Here is a 19,616-nt window from a genome sequence, read left to right as displayed (position 1 = left end):
TTTGATGACAAGGGTAAAAATTATGTGTCAGCTACTTTCTTTTAAAAAAAAGCAGATTACAAAAACTTGTTTGTTCGCAAAGAAAAAAGCAAGAGATTAAAAAAAAAATAAAATACACTATCCCGAAAAATAAAATGAGAATACACTGTGTGTATATGTGTATGTGTGTGTATATGTGAGATCGGACTGACAGGGAAATTAGTGATTATTTCCTGCTTATTAGTGAATTCAGGACAGTCTAAATAAAAAATGGGAGTAATATGAATACTGCTAGAAAAGAAATTCTGTTGTCCAAAACAGAAAAGGCGGTTCATGTCAATACAGTATATTTAAATGTTGCTCATAGTTTAAAGATCTGTTCTGAACAAGACCTTACTATGATGTACTTCACTCACTGCAATGAAATCCTCAAAAATCAACTAAATATTAGAAAATACACAGCTTTAAAGACAAACACCTTCAAATGTATATAAACAGGTTATTGTCTTTCAAGCATTGTTGCTTGCCCTCAGAGCTGAAGTTAAACAATAAGCCTTTGCTGGACAATATGGTTTACAACAAAACAGGATTTTGGGCTGGTGAAACTGGGAGAAACTGGACTTCTTTATTATTAGCAGTTTCGGCAATGGGGTAAGAATTGACTTTTTTTTAGATTTACATACTGCAGTTGCATTCATGAAGAAAATAAAAAAAATAGAAAAGGAGATTAGTGACACAATCTTTAGCAATATGGCCTTTGTCATATGTCAATTGCATGCAGATGTAAATGTATTGTACATTCATGCTTTTAACAAAAAAAACGCTCAGTGTTCTATTTTGGAAGCTTTGTGAAAAAGTTTTTTTAAAACTAAAGTTCACTTTTGAGTGTGAATATTCAAGTCGATTTCCTTCCATGCTCTAAAAACCTACCATTTCTATGACTGTAGATTGTAAAATTCTACTGTGAACTAAATCTAAAAATTCTAGCATGAACTATTATGCAAAGTAGTGGACTGGCCTCCCACTCAGGAATAGATCCTGCTTTGTGTTGGTTTTCTAGTGGGGTGGATGCTCCACTTGCTGTTCCACTTCACTAAGCACTAATTTTTCACCTCTCATTTCTTTGTCTCTCCATTGACACTAAATCTGCCCTTCCCCCAAACCAAACTTTCCTACAGATCTTTATGGCATCTCTTTATCATCTTCTCTGTAGTATATATGGTGGGGTGGGTTGCTGGTTTCCTCATGGGAAATCTTTCTCTCTCTCTTCTCTCTCCTTCCTGCTCTGTTATTTGTAAGGATTTACATTACCTGCATGACAGGGCTATGTTTTTCATCACTGGTATGCAAAGGAGCAATCTTATTACCAGTGTAGGCCACCTTGTTATGTCCCACAAACAACAAACACAAACAATTATTTTTGCTGTTAAAACAGGTATGTTATGGGACAGTAATAAGAACTGGAGAGATAAGGGCGACGAGAGTTTTTGCAAATGTTCTTGTGTCCTTTATCTTTGTTTTTCTACCAACACAATTATTTGTATGTAGTACATAATAATTTAGTCAGTACTGTAAAGTAACTGGCACAATGTCATTCTCTAATTTCCATCCATCCATTATCCAACCTGCTATATCCTAACTACAGGGTCACGGGGGTCTGCTGGAGCCAATCCCAGCCAACACAGGGTGCAAGGCAGGAAACAAACCCCGGGCAGGTTGCCAGCCCACCACAGGGCGCGCACACACACACACACACACACACCAAACACACAGTAGGGACAATTTAGGATCGCCAATGCACCTAACCTGTATGTCTTTGGACTGTGGGAGGAAACCGGAGTACCCGGAGGAAACCCACGCAGACACGGGGAGAACATGCAAACTCCACACAGGGAGGACCCAGGAAGCGAACCCAGGTCTCCTTACTGCGAGGCAGCAGCGCTACCACTGCGCCACCGTGCCACCCCATTTTCTAATTTGAATGTTCAAAAAACATTTCTGCTTGCAATGCATCGTGTTGTTTAATTATCTATGTTTGTAACATACAACACTGAGTCGACTTTCTGGTCCTATTTCCACCTTTCTAAATTCATACAAAACACAATGATGTTCAAGAAAGGAGGGCTCAGTAATCTACTGGGTAAGAGCCACAGTAAGTGTAGACTGTAAGCTCGGACATTGGGTGTATTATTGATAGAAGAGTCCCCATCAAGGTTTAGTTTGCCTTCATATTTATTGCCTTCATATTTTTTCCCACAGCATATTCTATTTTGCAAAAGAATTCTCATTACAGTGGGAGGCATCAGCAAGGGCATGGGTTCACCAGAGTTTGTTTTATCGATCTCTTCCAAATCATAAGCTCACAGAAACGTGACTTACATTTCTGTATCTGTATTATTATCCTTAGGATAAGAGCTATATATTATGGAGATGTAAAAAAACAAATATTAGTCCCATGATTTAAAATAAACAAATTGAGTGAATAGATAGATAGATAGATAGATAGATAGATAGATAGATACTTATACCACCACATTTTCACAGTGAAAGGCAAAAACTCTTTTCAAATGTCAATTTTTTGTCCCCAAATGTTTAAGTGTAATTAAAATGCAAAATGCAATGCCTTATACTTTTATAGGCACTGCTTAGAGTTTCACCCAACCTTCTGACAGTGATGATAAAACGAACATTCTCCAGGCATGCCTTGATCACAGATGCCTTTTGCATAATAAGCACATGAGTAAACCATACCCTGGAAAAGCAGCTCAGCAGAAACACTGAAACAAGGGGTGGCTCTATATCTCTCTGGTGAAGCATCAGATGGGCAACAATTGTACAGCTGACAGGCTGTGCTCATGTCAAAGTGTATTTCCAAAACAAAAGCTGAATTATAATCCATCTGCTGTTCAGGGTTGAAAACAGTATCCATTACAGCATTTTGTTAACTGTAAAATAAAGACAAACCAGTTTTTGACCAAGGGGAAAGTAGGAAGCAACATAAGCTCCCCTGCCTAGTGTTATCATTGTACACTGTAATTCTTTCCAGATTTGATATGCTGTAGCTCAATGATTTACTAACAACTATTTACATAGAGACATCTATTTTACTATAGCTGGTAAGCTCACAGAAAATGTATTTTATACAGCAAATTTCACAGATATATACTGTAGCTTGCCACTTATTTTTATTTTTTGATGCAGTAGTTTAAATGTCACACAGGATTACTCAGCTGTATTCTGAAGGGCAGTGAATACCTTTGTGTTTACAGTTAACTGCAGCTGACCATATTAAGTGTAGTGTTACAGCACTCAGAAAGAAGCAAAACAAAATTGCTGATGTGAAATCAGTACATACATAACATAGCTGAATTCCATATCATTCAGTTTGTTAATTTAATTTAATTTTAAATATACATACAGAAGAAGCATGTGTCTGGCAAATATTGGTACATGGACACGGTCTGATGCCAAAAACAGCTGAATAAACTAGCATTCTGTATGTAATTCAGCACAACCCTCAAGACTCAAAGATCCATAATTAAGAAATGCCTAAAATTAGATTATCTTGTTTGCAAAAACTGGAAGGCAATTAAGACCCTGAATTTTATTACTCTATTCAGTATATCCATCAGCTCATTTTCTAACCCACTTATACAGTCCAGGGAGGTGGGGTGGGATGTTCATGCCAATCTTGACAACATTGAGCATAAGGCAAGAAACCAGCCTTGAATGGGAAGAAGAGTATGTATTTAACTGAAATAATTTAGAAGAACTTGTAAGTAAGTCAGGCTTTTTATTGTCTAACATTACTTTTGCTGGATTTATTATTAATGTATCTTAATGTGTTTCCAAAACATCTTTTAAAGAATTTGAAACTGCTGACTGATAGACATATAGTGAACAATATTTATTATTAGGCCATCACAAAACTGGTATATGTCAGACAAAAACAGGACTGAGAAAATATCATAAACATGTTTGGTATGAAAATATATGAAAAAGAGCAACCAGCATGCAAACAAAGTCATAGTTTTATTCATCTGTTCATTTTTAAACATTTGTATTCCAATTTTAGGGTCATTGAGGACCAGAGCCAATTCTGGTAACATCAAGTTTAAGGAATGAATGAAACTTCATCAGATTTCCATACAGAGTGGACAATTCTGAGCTGGGATTCAACCAAACCTGCAATTCTTTGGGATGTGTGAAGAGACCAGAGTGCTGGAAAAAAACAGGCATGGGAAGAACATGCAAACTTCACACAGTCATCTCCGGAGCTTAGATTTGAACTCAAGACTACCAGCACTGTAAGGTAACTGCAGCAATAACTACTCCACCACCATGCTGCCTTCAGTTGTACATAAAAGTGACAGATTAACACTGAATGGTCAAAAATATTAAGCTAAAGGACAAAGCAAAAAGACAAACTGAAAAATGTCAAGAACACAGGAAGCACTACAGAGACATTACTAAGCACTACTAAGACATGCCAATAGTTTTTGTTTCCTAAGAGCTAAAGTGTGAACATGAATAAAAATCATTGCATTTTGAATTTATTGGGACAACATCTGCAAAATACTGAAAGATTTATCAAACAGAATCATATACAGTAACTAAGGAACCAAACTTATGATACATTTAGAAGATATATGAAATAAAAAGAGAACATATGCTAAACACAGTGGGAAAGGAAGTATGCGTTTCAGTTAAGGGACATAAAGCAAAATATTGAAAAGAAATGTTAATAATATAGAATTGATTCACTAAACACTACCATTACAAGTATTTTGCTCAGTTTATTGTATGAAACACCTGTCTTGTTACCTGGCATTTCTAACATGAGAAACACTGCATACAACAAACTACAACACAACCTGGGCATTACAGAAGTTTAAGAAACACCTAAAGTGTAATAATGACTCAGTGACAGAACAAGAATGACAATTACATGTTTACAGAAACGTCACAGAAGCCCAGTGTACTAGATGGGTAAAACATACGTAAATGCTGTTCTCATTCTGTGAATGTTTCTCATTTCACTTTTGATATAAACATGCCTTTCAGATTCAAGCTAGTCACAAGGACAACTCATTGACAAAATCTGTTTTTACCTGCCACAACCAGTGCCTCATCAAGGGCAGATTTGGGCACAGTAAATGTTTTACCAAAAACAAAGTGATATTGTGCATATAAAATATATGAATAAATAGGATTTATCATTGTGTTACAATACACAAGTGTGCCTATCATGACAATTACTATAGTTTAATGTTATACTGAACATGACTAGGATAAATTAAGGATTAATTGATGCTTCAAAATCACAGGCCATTGGATAATAAGGTGCACTTGCTATCTTATCTGCATGGCTCCCTTAATAACAATACTTTTGCAGACAAGAGAGTAATGAATGGATAGAGATCTCAGAACAACTTATAAGTAAAGTCTGACTCAAACACTATAGTAGCTGTTGCGTGTCTGCTGCTCTGTCATTATGTATATCAATTAAAAAGGAACAAAGCATTGACACATATGTTTACCTGGTTCATGACAGAGGTAGGAGTAGAATCCCTCCGACTTCAACATAATCAGCAAGGAGCCCCATCCTAGTAACACTGCAGAAAAAAGCAGATTCTCTATGACAGCTGTGACTGCCATCCACCATCGTCGTGCATGGGCTGTGGCAAGTGTGGGAGCCATGGCAGTGTTTTCAGGAAGAGCCTTCTTCAAATAAATAATACCGCAATACCCTAGAAAACAGAACCAAAAGCTAATCCCAGAAGACATATTTAGGTGCAGTTAGATTTGATGAATGAATGCCTTTCCATAAATATTCAGAACAGTTTTGTTAAATGTCTATTTTAATGTTGGCAATATTTAGTCAGAGAGATTTAAGTTATTATTTGTACTCCTTGTCCTTAGTGCAGTTTTCACTTCAACATGTAATTATTTGCAAGATTCAACCAAACCAAACCTGCAACTATTTGGGATGTGTGAAGAGGCCAGAGTGCTGGAAAAAACAGGCATGGAAAGAACACGCAAACTTCACCCAGTCATCCCCTGAGCTTAGATTTGAACTCATGTCTACCAGCATTGTAAGATAGTAGCAGGACTAGCTACTCCACAAACCATGCAAATAATTACAAGATTATTTCAATTTTACAGAATTATACATGACACATTTTTTGGTTTCCAGAAGACAATCATCTCTATTTTTGAAGTCAGGCCTTTTGCAGGATTATTGTTCCCATACATCTATCCATTCATCCACCATCCATCCACTTTTTCACCCACTTATTCAGTTTAGGGTCAGGGGATGTAGTACCTATCATGGTACCATCAACCTGAAGGTTGGGACCTACACTGGATGGGTCGCCAGACCATAGCAGTACACACTCACACTAACAGTCTCCTCAAATCACACACACTGGGTGGTTTACACTTCCTCTAACATGGCTGAGCTGTGGATAATTATTTTGTTTTCTTGTTTGCTCTGCAAAGCATGCTGTGAAACTACACACTTGATAAAATACCAACTTATGTCAAATGAAACATTTATAAACATGTTTAGATAACTATAAAATATAAATTGATATGTTTATGGATTGATGGTATTCTATTATAGAGCTACATAGAGACAGAACATCCATGTACAGTAGTTTTGAGTACAAAGCCTGGGTGGACCAACAGTGCCTTCATGTATACATTTGCAAATCTACAAAAAAGTAAAATGGAGATCAATAAGGAATTTCGTTCTCTTTCCATAATAGTTAAAAAGCATTTAGCAGAAAATGGCACAATGGAAAACTCTCCTTACCCAGGCCTTACTCTGTTTAAAATTCACAGAGCACAATATTCATGAAGAATTTCAAATATGTTGGCTGCTTCTGATGTCTCATCATTACTTAACATGGTCTAACACTGGTCAATACTGCCACATGAAAAGATCAAAATGAGATAAATTCCTATAATCTGTTTGACTAAAAGACTATGGAATGACTCCACCATCATCATCACCATCCATCTGCAATCCCATTCCAACATCCTACATGGTAAATACCAGAAGGTTGTCGTGCACAACCACTTGTCATCTGTTTCCCACAGACACATTGCTTTTGTTCAGGTCTTCATTTACAGCTGCATTTCCAAACAATGTAAAGGCACACATCCCTTTTTGTTTCAGAGCCTTTCTGGCCTTCATCTGGCGAGAAGGCGTATGCTAGGCAGGACCGCTACACTGCATTGCGTTCAGTGTAGAATATATTCTTAATTAAAGACGGGCGAACCAATCTTATTACAATTTTAAATTCCTAAATAGAAACATAATTTATGACCTTTGCACTGGATGTGCTTAGGACTTTATTTGATAAATCAAGCTGATGCGTATAAGGAGCTTCCGTTACAGGAAATGTTTTTGATCATATTGTCCACTTCCCTATTTAGCGACACTCTTTTACAAGTAAGCGCATGTTACACAGCAAAGGAGATAAACATCGCAAGGTCCCGCCTTCTCTTCTTTCAATTGGACACGTCTCAGGGAGCTTACAATTCTTATTTGTTAAACTTCCTCCCCCTTTCTCTTTTCATTGGTCGTGTCTCAGAATGGTCGCAATTGGCTAACTTCATCTGCAGTAATAAGAAGAATACGTTTTGTTTGTGGCCGGTTCAAACCGGCGCGGCGCGAGATCTTTCTTCGCTAGTATGCGGGCAGGTGTAAGTAGGTTCATAAGCCAGCCTTTGTGAATTCAGCAGATTCTGACAACCTTTGCAGCTTCGTCAGTGCGTTTTCATAATTGCATTGGGTAAATATTGTCTGCAAACGGAGCTCAATAATAGGAACTTGGTATGGTTTCTTTCCCCAAACAGCCGCGTTTAAAAATGCCGTCTGCTTAGTACAGTACATTGCCCTATTCTGTTGCCATTTCTGCCTGCAAGACGAGAACACTGTTAAACTGATAGACGCCTTGGAGCTTGTTTTTTTTTTTTGACAAAATGCATTATGTCCATTACTACCAATCATGACAATGTTTACAGAAGACAAGCTATCAAGAGATACGAAAGTTAAATGGGAACTAAAAATGTGGACAAGCTGGTTTGAACCGGACAAGTTCTGGATAGTAAACAGCAGAAGGTACGCCATGTACAATTGGAGTGCGGCTGTACATGACGCATGCACACACATCTGGACGTCGGCAATTGCGGCTTATGAAACCAGCACTCCTCTTAAGGAAGCTGCCGATCGCAGGATGTACAGTGTGATCGGCTTGTTCTCCTGCTGAAAGAGAATATAGTAGAAGGAACAATGACCCGTTTTGCCAGAAGAAGGGGTCTGAGTTGCCTCGAAAGCTTGCATATTGTAATCTTTTTAGTTAGCCAATAAAAGGTGTCATTTTGCTTGGCTTTTCTCTACATTCATAATTAAACGAAATGTTAAATCTAGCATTTCAAAAATCGATTACACATAGCATACGGTATAATATAGATGCAGCCTTATGTGTATTAGTGTAAAAAAATGTAGCGTTAAGTCTATTAATAAGACTTCCGTGACAATAGGTTTTGCATTACACAAACCTCAATACGACATATAATCGTGCAGAAATCAGAGAATAAGTACAAAACGCTGCCTAGGTAGACAGCAATACTTGTCGGTCTTTATATTGGAAGCCGGTAAAATACACGCATACTGAGCTGGTAGTTAACTATTTCGACTATTGTATTCCTTTTTTATCCCACATACAAATAAACACCGTATTTTTCGTACGCTGTGTTGTTCAGCTGGAAGCTTTTGATGAATACCTCTTGTTATTGTATGTAATGCTTCAGGCACTTCAGAAAGCACGGAAGAGCAAAATTAAGAGACAATATGATAACGAATGACAATACAATAAGTCGTTATGTGATAAAACTGTGCGATAGAAATATTGTAACAAATATCCAAATTTAAATAAGTCAACGGCACGAGTTGGAGTTAAGCGATATTAAAACTTAATAGAAAGCAGAATAAAGTCAACCTCAGTACTGTAGCTGCAGCAGACATAGAAAATGTGGGTGCGATTTGAATTTTATATAAAGGAGAACATCACTGAATATCCGAGTAAGTAGTGGCATTTATTTAGTTTTAGAAATTTGATGCGCCTCTAAACGATGGCTTATTTCTTTGGATTTTTGACATACTAGTACTAAATCGGCGAGTATTGAACCAGTCCATCTGGTGGCGGGCTGCATCACCCTGGCTAGCACACTCTTAGCTTTGCAAGATACTATGATTTTTTTTTCAGATTTCCAGTTCTCTTCTTCAAGAAGTGGTTCTGCTTTTTTTGCCCTGTGTTAACCGCTTCCTTGCTATTTTATCTGCTCCCTACCTCCCTCCCTCTAGTTTTCGTCCATGACTTTGTCTTTTCGGACTGCATTCTGTAATGGGTGAAATGGGACGTGTTGAGACAAAATCTTACAAGTATAACAAATTAAAAGTATTAAATAATGACTTGAAGAAGCATAATATCCATTGCAAGCCTCAGCATTCATTCATTTTGTCTTTCAACAAGTATCGGGCTCGCATTTAGATAACTCTCGCTTAACGGTTCTAATGAGTTCTATGCGCCCAGAGCGTTTTCACAACAGTCGGTTCTGCTGTCAGTTGAGCAGCTTAAACGTGTATTTAACGAACAAGTAAACCCGCTTCACCTTATTTATTTCAAGAGAATGTATCAAAGATAAGAAAATTAAAAGACAGCCACATCCTTACACTTTATTTACAAAGGCTCTCACGTATATAACACACTACCCTTTATAGACTTAACACATTTCTAAAACAAAGATCATGTTGACGGCTAATATTAAGAAATCAATTCCGCATCTATGTGGAAAGCCCCGTTACCCACATATTAGCAGCCGTGTGTTTTAAAGGTACCACCGCTCAATTTACTGAAGAGAATCGCTGACATTTCATACAATGTTTTTAACATGGCACATTTTATCAATGCATGAACATTTCAGTTATAAATATGGATGAGACATTCCGTTTGGTTTTGCTTTCTGTCATAAATAAAAACAGCTCTCTCATCGGTTCGAGCTTTTATAGAGGAATTGATGACAACTGTTTGGACGACTGTACACTTTGTTGCGCTGCTCGGCTACACCAAATGCATGCGCCCCTGTGTATGTCTACATTCGTAGGATTTTTTAACGAGTGGCTTTTACATCTTGATGCTCTTACCTGTGGCTGCCCTTCCAGGATTGCAGTGCGGATTCGCTGATACCCACTTGCACCCAACCAGACGGATACCCGTTCTCTCGACTTGCGCTTCGCCTGTCGGTTTTATTTGGCAGAGCGAGCTGTTGCACAAACACGAAGGCGACCCCATTGGCTGAAAGGAACAGCCAGAGACAAGGCACAGCCAATGAAAAAGAAAGACATGAATGAAGGACTACTCATTACACGAGGATTCGGCTTACTTGTATGTACTAAGGGACCACTATTTCATAGATTTCGCCTAAAATCATGTTTATGTGGCATCTGATCCCTGGCTCCTGGTTCATTGGAACGTATGTGTGGAATGTATATTTAAAAAAAACCCAGTAAAATCACCTACAATTCTAACTGGAGTAAGAAAATGAACAGTCAGAGTAATCAGGGTGAAATATTCTGTGCATTAAAGAGTGCGCTATACAACATCCCATTGGAATGCATCTGTCAATTTGCAAATCTTCGCTCAATTACATTAAAGAAATGAATGAAAGAAACCCGAGACTCCTAAATATGTATTATTTCACCTTTATCTTTATATATTCTGTCACGGAGTAAAACACGGAATTAAGTAAACCAAATTGAAAATAAAACGTTAGGACCAAAGAGACTGTGCTAAAATTATTAACACAAATCTTTCATAAATATATTTTCGCTTTTATATTTTGAAGGTGTTCTGTTTTAATACTAGCAGTTATGGTATCTAATTTTTATTTCTGTTGTGTTTTAATGCCGGGACTGTGACTATTACATTAATCTAATTTTTATCTGATTAAAACATTGCCTGTGTTACCACATTGGCTTTATCCTTTTATTTCTACTTGCCTTATTATTCACATTGTTGTTTAAAATTACATTATATGTGAAGAAAAAATAACAAGTCGTTATAAATTCCCAGTTTGTCAAGTTTACCAAGCCAAACGCTGATGCTCTTGTCTACTTTATACTTAGAACTTTAACTCTGCATACACTTCATGTAATGTATACTGTGAAACGTTCTATTATAGGATAAAAACATGTGGCACCTGAAGAATAATTTAATAATAACAGTCTGTTCACACATTTGTGGTTAATTGAAAGTTGCCAAATAACAAGACATGATTTCTTTGGGACAATGGAGGAAATCAAAGTATCCACAGACCACCTATGCACATGTGTCATAGGTGTCATAGGTGATAAACTGGTAAGACTTCTAAAGTAATTAATCATTAGTGGTATTAGACAAGCTTAAGCAAACTTGTGACCTGTAAGAGGACAACCAGCAACCTGGTTCACAGCTTTATCTACACACATCCATCAGGTATGATTTGTGTTTTCTATTTGACAAAATTAAGTTTTGTATTTTAATACTGTACATTCTTGTTTATCATTTGCACCAGAAAATGGTGGTATATTGCATGTTGATCAGTCCTGCAACTAAGAATTTCACGATACTATATAATACTACTACTACTACTGCTAAATTGATTTGGCAGCAATCAAAGCCAGCTCCCAGGAAACAACAGCCTACAGCACCAACCATTATAGTACCATGGTATTCAAGTAACAGTAATTGTTTAGTGAGAATCAGCGCTTTTGACTGTTTAAAAAGAATATACAGTATCTTAGATAATTTCTAGGACAGCAATGTATCAGTCTCTTCAGTTTATGCAGAAGACTTGGAATGTAGTTACAGATTTAAAGGATTACACTAGAAAAGAAAACAAAAAGAGTATTTAAGAGTGACCTCAGCATGACCACTGATGGAAGTTTCACAGTTAGACCTAGGATTGATTGGCAGTCACACACAAAATAAGCATTTTGTCTGATATTCATGCAACATCACATAGCATGAAATGGGTACAAAGCCAACAAGAGAGATGCTAACTAAAAGGTACCTGCTCATGGCAGGGTTGAAAGATGTATATTGACAGTGCTAGACTCTGAGTGTACATAGCATGTCAAGGAAGCTCAGGCTGGAGGTTAGCAGAAATCTACATTATAGGTGAACTGGTAGCAGCTGAAAGAGACGTCACATGCTGCAGATGGTAGGGGAAAAAAAGGCAGACTGTTAAGGGTTGTTTAGTGTTGAGGGGTGCAGGGACACCAGAACTTTCTAGAAGATGCTGTGATCTGAAGGCCATGCAGCCTTTTGATTCTCATGCTCTTGTTTACTTCTGGATAGGGATTAAAAACTACCACAAAACCAACCGGAACTTGAGTGAGTGTAGATTCAGGAGGTGGATGATGATTTGGGTAAATATTGACTGTCGGGTGAAAAAAAAATCATCTGAGAAAATGAGAAACTGGTGAAAATGAAGCAGCCTTGTTAGTAGGTACACCATCAGGGAGTCAGAAGAAGATCCAGCATACAGCAGATGGGTCCTGTGTAAAAGAAGGTTTTAACTTGTGGTCCTGTCATTTCTTTTATTGCTGGATGCTCTGCCTGTGATCATTCCTCGCTTGTTTGTTTTGGCAAAAAAATGTAAAAGTCCGTAAAACTCTTGAAAGGGAAAAAATGCTCTTATACATGTTTACTACATCAGCGGCTAACTGGAAAAATCACAAGAAAACAGGCTTCCAAATATGCTGACTTAGTGGTGCCTGGCAGCATATACTTGAGTATTTTTGACTATTTAAAAGAGATACCTGCCGCTCAAAACATCACATAAATAAATAAAGGTATTTCTGAAACTGTTGTCAGATATAGGAGATATAGGAAAGTAAAATTTTGGGTTATGGTATACATTTTATTTGGCCAAAAACAAGGATGTACTATATCATTTCGTAGGAAGGATGAAGGAAGAACTTTAAGCGTGTAGAAGGTGTGAAGTCCCTTTTACATATATAATTGGTTAAGCATTGTTCCTTTATCCATTTTAGACAATATCTTCCACTGTATTTTATTTAATGCAAAATTTTGATTTTCTTTTTTGTGGTGCAAAGGCAGAAAGTTCATTTACATAAATTAAAAATGTACATTATGCACTGCTTTGATAGAATAATATATTTTAGTCCTGGGTTACTATACTATTTTTTGTGTCATTTCTTGGATTCAAGGTTTTTTCACTTTAAGCCTAATAGTCTTTATACTGACTGGCAAACTGGTGTACGACTAAGGCCGGATTAAGCAAATCTGTATATGGCAAATTAATTACTTTCTTTTTAGCCTCAAATTATGTATGTGTTTACAAGTATAAAGTCATAAATCTAAACCTACATTCTTTATTGTGAGAAACTGGTGACTAATCTAAAGCTCACTGCTGTCTTGCCCCTCAGTCTGCCAAGACACTCTAACCATAACCTACCTATTAAAAATGAGGGATCAGAATATAGAGAGATTTGAATATGAAATCGAACATTAATTTTAATCAGTGCTTATTAATATTACATTAATTTATATATCATATATATTGAATGTAGCTTGATGTGTTTCAATAAAAAAGGTATACTGTTATATATTATAAAGACAAAACAGATTTGAACAAGATGGTAATAATAATAAAGTGAACAAAGTGGCTGAAATGTTGCTAAAACTTTTATTTATAAACAAGTGCTAAAAAAATACTAATAGTTTAAGCTAGACCTAAAAGTGGTCAAAACATGCCTTCAGAAAATAGTCAGACCCATTCATTCACTTTTTACACATTTTGTTATGTTGAAACCTTGCCCTGAAATCATTTAAATTCATTTTTCATTTATCAAGCAACACTCAGTACCCCAGCATAACAAAGCAAAAGTAATATTTTAGAAATGTTTGCAAATTTCTTTAGAATTAAAAAAAATATCATGGCGACACAAGTATTCAGAGCCAATAATTACTATTTTGTTGAACAGCAATTACAATCTGGAGTGTTCTGGGGTATGACGTGACAAGCTTTGCACACTTGGATTTTCTGTCATTCTTCTCTGAAAATCCTCACAAACTCTCCCAGGGTGAATGAAGATCATTAGGGGACAGTTATTTTCAGGTCTCTTCAGAGATGTTCAGTTGGGTTCAAGTCCTGGCCCTGCTGGCATCTTACAGACATTCCCAGAGTTGTCTCTAAGCCAATCTTGTGATGTCTTTGCTTTATGTCATTATCCTGTTGGAAGATGAACCTTCGGCCAATTCTGAGGTCCACTGCACTCTGGAGCAAGTTTACATAAAGTATATCTCTGTACTTTGCTCTGTTCAGCCTTCCCTCTACCTTGACTAGTCTCTCACTCCCAAAAATAAATCCACAGAATGATGCTGCCACCACACTAACCACTGGAATGGTATTACACAGGTGATGAGGTGTGCCTAGTTTCCTCCAGATGTCCCACTTAGAACTAAGGCCAAACAATTTAATTATTTGTTTCAACAGAACAGATAATCTTGTTTCCTGAGTCCTTTGTGTGCCTTTTTGCAAATTTCAAGCAGGCTTTCATGTGTCACCCTGACACTCTGCTACAAAGCCCAGATTAATCAGGTGTTGCAGTAGTGGTTGTCCCGGAAGTTTTTCCAAAGTCCACACAGGTTCTCTGGAGCTCAACCAGGATGCTTCTCCCATGATTGCTCAGTTTGGCTAGGCAGCTATCTCTAGGAAAAGTTATGGTTGTCCAAAACTTTTTCTGTTTAAGAATTATGGAGGTCACTGTGCTCTTGGGAATCTTCAGTTGTGCCGAAATTGTTTGTAGCCTTCCTCAGATCAGAGCCTCAACACAATCCTGTCTTTAAGCTCTGCTGGCAGTGCCCTTGACCTCATGGGTTGGTTTTTGGTCTGTTAACATTATCAACTGATTATCATATTATTATCAATGTGAATTTCCCATTGGGATTAATAAAGTATCTATCTATCTATCTATCTATCTATCTATCTATCTATCTATCTATCTATCTATCTATCTATCTATCTAACTGTAGAACCTCCTATAGACGGATGTGTGCCTTTCCTAATCATGTCCAATCAATTGAACTGACCACAGGTGGAATTCAATCAAGGTGCAGAACATCTCAATGATGATCAATAGAATGGGCTGCATCTGAGCCAAATTTCAAGTGCCATAGCAAAGGATCTGAATACTTAACTGTCAATATGATATTTCACTTTTCTATTTTTAATGAATGGTAAACATTTCTAAAATCCAGTTTTCACTTTGTTATTCTGTGGTACTGAGTGTTGTCAGATAATGGAAAAAATACATTTAAACGGTTTTAGCAGAAGGCTTCAGCATGACAAAAAAAAAAACGCTGATCCGCAAAAGCAGTGTTCTGGTATGATCCGGATAACAGCAGAACATTACCCTCAACTGCCTGTTTTCCTGGGTGACTAATGATGTCTTTGCTTCACGTGATCATCTTACTTTCTAAAATTGCTTAGGTTTCTGAAATCTTCGTAAGATTAATGTAAAAACTCTGTTTGGGGCAGTGCGATGGCAGATACGCGAAAAGTACGCCGCCTTCTGGGGGTTGGCAGTCACTGCTGTTTTTCTGCCGCGGCAGTTTGTGTGTGTGTGTGTGCTTCGTGTTTGCGCGTATGTGTCCACGCCCTTGGATATTTCTGTGTTTTTCGGTGTCTGCGCGTGTCAGACACTGAAGTAGCCACAGCCCCGTTTTAAGCTTCCTACACAGTATCCCTGAGCACCAAGAGTATGAAAGTGGGCAACAGCACGGACGTCAATTCGGAGCACCTTTAACAGAATGCAGATGTTTTCCCAACTTTCCACATTACACATACACAATTTCCAACACTTACTCTCTTAATCCCACAGACTCCGTTTCTCACACTGTTTACTTTATGAAGGGTGGTTTGATAATAATTTGATAATGCGGAGTAACACGATGGATTTGTCACTCACTCATACATTTTTTGCAAAAGTAAGTTTTATTTACACATTACAAAATACAATCTACAAAAATTCCATTACCCCATACAATAAAAAACAGTTTTGTTAAAGAAGTGTCTGCTCAGGGATCGAAAGTCGGGAGTCTGCTAATGGATTTTTTACATAAACTTAAAGAATCTCCTCCTGCCGAAGAGTCATTTTTAAGACGCAAAGCAGGACAAAGATTGTGATCGTGTAGTAGTTCTAAGAAGGAGCTGAACCTTGGCTAGCTGTAATAGGTGGAGTTTAAAGGGGGTGGGGGAGAATGGCTCACATGTCATACATGTCGTATAGCCGCTCCCGTCGGCAGACTGCTCCTCGAGCCGCTATGTACTTGTCTGCAAAGTCGCGCGCAAGTGTGTGTCCGCGTCTCATGGCTGAATGTGCTGTCTGTGCAAACAGCGGTGCTACGGTTTGAACAAACCACCGTGACGAAATATTTAATAAACAACAATATCGCTTTGATGAAATAAATAGGAATGTAAATCGCTTCAACTTTCTATCAATCCATCCGTCTAAACGCACTTATAAGGAGCAAGGACACAGGGATTTTGTTCAAGACCGGGACAATCACTGTACAGGACGATAGCCATCGCAGGGAAAACACACACATACACACATCAAGGGCAAATTTAGCATCGCCAACCCACCTAAACTGCATCTTTGTCAAAACAATTAACCCAGATCTACAATAAGCAGACAAAAACGTTTTCTCTCATTTCATTATCGTTAGCGGAACTTGTGTACTTTTCAGAATTTGAAAGTTTTAAAGGTGTTATTTTAAGTGAAATTTGGGTTTATTGTAACGTTATATTACGAATAATGTATAATATGTGACCTTATGTAGCAGTATGGTCATGTCTCCAAAAAATGCAATTTTGTTTTACAGTTGGCTTGCAAACCCCCAAGCCTAAACCCCAAAATCTTGAAATGATTTGATTTGTGTCGAATCACCATTGTTTTTCCAGCTACGGAATATAATTACAGATGAAATTTGAAGTCACCTTTGGCAGAGAGAGTGGAAACATCAATTGTAACAGTAACCACTTATTTTCATGTGTTCCTAACTACAATATAACAACATTGCGATGGCGAACTTAATTCCCTGTCTAATACGTTGGAATGCAGCCTTTTTGAGCAGCTCTGGGTATAATTCGGGAACCAGATATTTAGACAGCACCAGTCATCACATTGCCCACTCAAACACACACACACAAATACTGCTTGGAATTACCATTCAATTTAATCAACGCATCCCTGGAGATGTGGGAGCAAACTTGAGTACCCGGAAGAAACTGCTCACACAAACAAGGAAATTATGAAAACTACACACAAATAATGACCAGAACTAAAGATACTGGAACGTTGAGGCAACATTGCTAACCACAGCATCACCGTATAATTAATATTAAATTGTTTAAAATATATTACTGTATTTGATTTGATTTCAGCGTCACACAGTGTCACACATGAGCATATAGGGCGTCTACAAGGTGATAATAATGAAAGCAATACTACCAATGGAGGGGGCGCTGTGGCTTACGACCTTGTATTTGCTTCTGCAGCTCCAAAGGACAGCTGTCAGTAGCCTGACCACGCCCTGCAGTCCCTCAAGGATATATAAAGAGCTGTCCGACAGAAGTCGGTGTCTTTTATTTGGGCAAGTTTCCAAATAAGGTGTGAGAGAGAAAGAGGGCAAATATTTTTTAATGGCAGTGGTACAATATTTTATTTGTACAATTTGTTTTTATATTTAAGACAGGGCATACTGTGTTGGTTCCTAACCTTTCAACTTGTGTTCATCTTTCCTTCCACTCCAGTTATATTTTGTTTTATTTCTCCTACATTATTACTTGGAATACTGTATTGGGTGGAGTGGTGGCTCTGAGGCTAAGGATCTGCGCTGGTATCCAGAAGGTTGCCGGTTAGAATCTCCGTCACTGCCAAATGAGATGCTACTCCGCTGGGCCCTTGAGCAAGACCCTTAACCTGTAATTGCTCCAGGGGCGCTGTACAATGGCTGACCCTGCGCTCTGACCCCAAGGGGTATGCAAAAACTAACAAATTCCTAATACAAGAAATTGTATAAGAAGAAAAAAAAAAAGATTACTTAAAAATCCAGGAAATTGAATGCTAGGATAGCTGACTTCCTGTTTTATGTGATACTTTTGTATTATTCATCAAACAAACCCACATTCATATGCAGTGAGTTCTGCTTTGAATGCTTGATTTTTAAATATAGTGCGCTAAAAGGTCCCCTCAGGTAAGTGCACCTCCTGGGTAACACACGGCAAGTTTTGGTCTAACAGGCACCTCTAGAGGACAGTGATAGCTTGACAACCATGTTAAGAGATTTGAGTGAGACTAATCCTGGCAAAAAGTTCCAGGACGTACTGTTAGACAGGCAGAATGCACCTGGCTAATAGATGAGGACAAGGTGTTCATTCAAAGGTAACTTAAGGATGGGCTAGCAAGAGGTGAGGGCTCTGTAACTCATCTATAAAATGATTGCTAAGAATACTGTGTATATTTTATATGTACAGCATATGTGTGTGATACTAGTAAAAAATATAATTAAAATGTAGCCTTTTTGTTCTATGAGTCCCACATTCCAGTGTGCAACTTCAGCAACAGTCTGCAGTGGACCATAGCACAGGCCCAGAATACTATGACGATCTGACCGTAGGTTAATTATTGACAATGACACTTCCACTCCAAGAAAAAACAGGTGCCACGGTAGGATTCAGAGCATAGAAAGGAAACTGAAGGAAAAAATATGCTTAAGTATTGAGTCTTCAGCCTTCATTTAAATGTTGAGACTGATGGGTTTCTCTAAAATTGGTAAGTAGACAATAACACAGTTTGGTTTCCCTATAATTAAAGGCTCTGGCTCCTTAAAAGTTCAGGTAGCCTTGCATTTTGTGATTCAAATGTACACTCTAAGGAATTAATGTGTGCACTAAAGTAAGGGGTCTAGGCCATGTACAACTTATATGTCAAAAGAAGAATTTTAAAATTGTCTTTAAAAATAGCTATAAGCAAGTGTAATAAACCATCAATGTGACTAGAGAGTGTTATGGCCATACTTCTTAGTTCTAGGTATGATACTTCCTGGCTTATTTTGATTTAACTGTAGAGAGATAAGTTAACTATTTGAATATGTTAACAATAAAGTCTTGCAGGAGTCAATTCTGCTTAAATCAGAAGAATAAATTGAAAGGTTTAAGATTCTGCAAATGAATATTAAAAGTGTACTAAGAGCTTCTTTCTACTGGGACGACATTTATATAACCAGGTTCCCTGCCGCAGGAAGAAACTCAAAACTTAAAATTATTTCACTCTGACACATTATGTATTATTTATAAATGACAAGTTAATAATGTTCAGATACATTTTCGTGTTCTTATTGCTGCCTTAACATATACTGTATGCTGGACAATGTTTTGTTAATTTTGAAAAATGAACATCAAAGAAGTATCATTGCAGTACAGTAATTACCCTAGATGAAAGCTAGACTGTGATTCTTCTTGGCTTCTGGTTTAACAGCTTCAGCCCTTGTAGA

General features: G+C 37.5%; 1 protein-coding gene across 2 annotated transcripts in view; it reads right to left on the bottom strand.

The window, feature by feature from the left end:
* The window catches only part of slc43a2b (solute carrier family 43 member 2b), a 76,870-nt gene extending 66,561 nt beyond the window's left edge, over positions 1-10,309 (bottom strand). For both annotated transcript variants that reach the window (XM_051930966.1, XM_028806714.2), the window contains exons 1-2: positions 10,196-10,309; positions 5,520-5,729 (exon numbers count right to left, since the gene is read on the bottom strand). In XM_051930966.1, coding sequence (XP_051786926.1) covers positions 5,520-5,679 — 160 coding nt within the window. In that variant the 5' untranslated portion in view covers positions 5,680-5,729; positions 10,196-10,309. The remainder of the gene's footprint in view (positions 1-5,519; positions 5,730-10,195) is intronic.
* Positions 10,310-19,616: the final 9,307 nt, after the last annotated feature.

This window comes from Erpetoichthys calabaricus, chromosome 8 (assembly GCF_900747795.2).
Source record: "Erpetoichthys calabaricus chromosome 8, fErpCal1.3, whole genome shotgun sequence".
Lineage (NCBI taxonomy): Eukaryota > Metazoa > Chordata > Cladistia > Polypteriformes > Polypteridae > Erpetoichthys > Erpetoichthys calabaricus.
This window is presented reverse-complemented; position numbering and strand designations above follow the sequence as displayed.